At 37.2% G+C, this 2,559-nt stretch overlaps 1 protein-coding gene across 1 annotated transcript in view; it reads right to left on the bottom strand.

The window, feature by feature from the left end:
• Window positions 1-277: 277 nt before the first annotated feature.
• The window catches only part of Rasef (RAS and EF-hand domain containing), a 58,478-nt gene continuing 56,196 nt past the window's right edge, over window positions 278-2,559 (bottom strand). The window contains exon 14 of the mRNA XM_023701837.1: window positions 278-1,168. Within this exon, the coding sequence (XP_023557605.1) occupies window positions 1,060-1,168 (109 nt within the window). The 3' untranslated portion in view covers window positions 278-1,059. The remainder of the gene's footprint in view (window positions 1,169-2,559) is intronic.

The following is a 2,559-nucleotide window of genomic DNA, read 5'->3' as shown; positions in this document are numbered from 1 at the left end:
CTCACATAGATAGGTCCTAGGACTAAAATACCAACAGGAATATTTACAATAAAGCTGGAAGAAGGCACAAAAAGCCAAAAGAATATTTTATTGAATTTACAAGGTACAAAATATTTATAGTTCCTTAGACAATTGCATTGCTATAACAATTACATTGTGTGATATAATTACTAATGGTTTGAAGAGAAATAAGCAGTATAAATAAAAGATGGCTCAAACTACAAAATGTAAACCATATAAATCTAAAACATAAAACGATTACTCAATTCTCAGAGGCCTACTGTGTGTATATGTGTGTGTGTGTATATGTGTGTATATATATATATATATATATATATATATTTCTTATACACAACAAAATCTCATAGAAACCATCACTATTATTCTGAAACAGATAAAATGAGAAATAGTTCTCATTGGAGAAATAAATAACACAATAACATATATATTAACACAGCTGGGCTCAAGACATACCACTGAGGCAAGTAAGAACTGCAAAGCTTTGGTTTTGTGGTATCACATGTCACAAAAAGTCTAACCACTCCTACCCTACATTTATTTTGACAAAGTGTGCTTTGGGGCCTGAAATGTAACCTTTTTTATTTCAGGGAACAAAAAACATAAAATACAAAACCAGAATTTATAATTAGTGAGAATTCAATTTTCCAATTAAAATACTAAATATCTTTGATAGAAATAAAGCATGCTTTGAAAAGCTATATGATGTTGTGGCTCTTTATCCTGTCATTTCCACTTTAAAAAAAAAATAAGCTTCAGGAATTTAAAGTTTGACCATGCAAGTAACAAACAGGAAATGAGACAGCTACACAGAATTGTCCCAATTTTTAATAAAAGGAAATGTTTTAAATTAGTATAACCCAATAAATAATAGCCTAAGGCATTCATGGAGATCACAGTAAAGAAAAGCTGAGGTTCTAGAACCTGAAACCACAGTTTCAACCTCCAGTGTTACTAGAACATGTCACTCTATAAGAAGCAAAGAGTCACAGATTCAGTACTCTGGAAAGGTAAGATGGCACAGCCCAGGAGGGTTGGCATTCAGGCACTGCAACAGTTCTTCCTCTGTACTGACTCTCTGGAGCTGGTCCCAGCCAGGATAGTGATAAAATTGCTGTCAGCTTCTTCCTTCGGTCTTTTCTTCACTTCTCTAGGGGAATAGAGGTGGAGGAGAGGATTACCGAGGCACAAAACTAAATACTAGAAATAAACATCGTGATGCTAAGCAGCTACATGAGCCTTCCAGGCACCGTTCTAAATTCTGGGTGGGTGGAAAAATAGCTGTGGTCTTCACAACGAATCTATTGAGTCTGTTGTGCCCTAGAAGCCATGTGACCACAAATGGGTGAAGCCTCAATTGCATCCAAAGATCCAGCCAAGGTAGACAACTGCAAAGGAAGAGATGGCTGCTTCAGCAAGTTAATCCTGGAGAGCTCACTAAGGAGCCAGCTGTTAACAAACTCCTCGACACAGTGTGCTACATAGAAACACATGGGATCCACACTGCACTTCAAGCTGCTTAGTTGCTACATGAAAGATGCAAAAAGTCAAATCACTGTTATTAATAAATTTTATTTAACCTGGTATAGTAAAAGTATTACCATTTCTACACTAGCAAATTCACAACAGAGCCATAATTTGTATGTCTTACTGCCAGGCAGCTCTTTTTTAAAAATAACTTTATTGAGAAATAGCAATGAGACAGTTTCAAAACAGGTTAGTAGGACAGTTACAATAATTAATACATTGCATATTGTTGTCTTCGTAGTATTTATGGTACAAAATGCAGACACGATATCCTGTCCAAACACTATTAGTACAAATCTTTCTTCTCATTGAATTAAGAAAACGTAGCTGTATATCTATCCTATTTTATATATACAGATATCAAATGGTCCTTCATTTATATCCCTTTTTTTTGGTTTAATTTTGTCAGAGAAGGGTATTCCATTGCCATTTAAATATTAGAGGTGTGTGAATTCAGCAAAATAATCCAATATAGTCAAGTAGTCCATAATAGTAGTGGGTTATCTGTAGGACTGGCAGTGTCAGAAGTTGTTGACTTGAGCCTTTTATGGCTCAGCATATCAATATGCCAGGCAGCTCTGAGCCACCAGTGGTACCTGCATGAGTGTCCCATCAGATGGCATGGGACAAGCCCAGGAGTGGTAAAAGCCTGATGACACAGTCATGCATGTATCCCCATGGTTCAAACTGGCAGGCAAGAAGTGTTCATTAATGATGTCAATGAGCTGACTTATAATTTCTATATTGTCCAAAAACCCAGAATATATTTCATACTCATTTCAATTATCCAGTGGCTATTAAATTGGCCAGCATAGCTTCAGAATATTCTGGTCTTCTGAAAAAATCTGCACTATGAGTCAGAAGAAAAGGTATCTTAAGGGCCAGCAAGATATCACAGTGGACTAAACACCTGCTTAGGCAAGCCCAGGGACTACTGGGATTCGATCCCTGGCACCACATGCCTCATCAGCCCCGCCCCCAGGGGCTGAGCTGGCCACCAAGACTGGGCATGGT

Source organism: Octodon degus, unplaced genomic scaffold (assembly GCF_000260255.1).
Source record: "Octodon degus isolate 3935 unplaced genomic scaffold, OctDeg1.0 scaffold00141, whole genome shotgun sequence".
Lineage (NCBI taxonomy): Eukaryota > Metazoa > Chordata > Mammalia > Rodentia > Octodontidae > Octodon > Octodon degus.
This window is presented reverse-complemented; position numbering and strand designations above follow the sequence as displayed.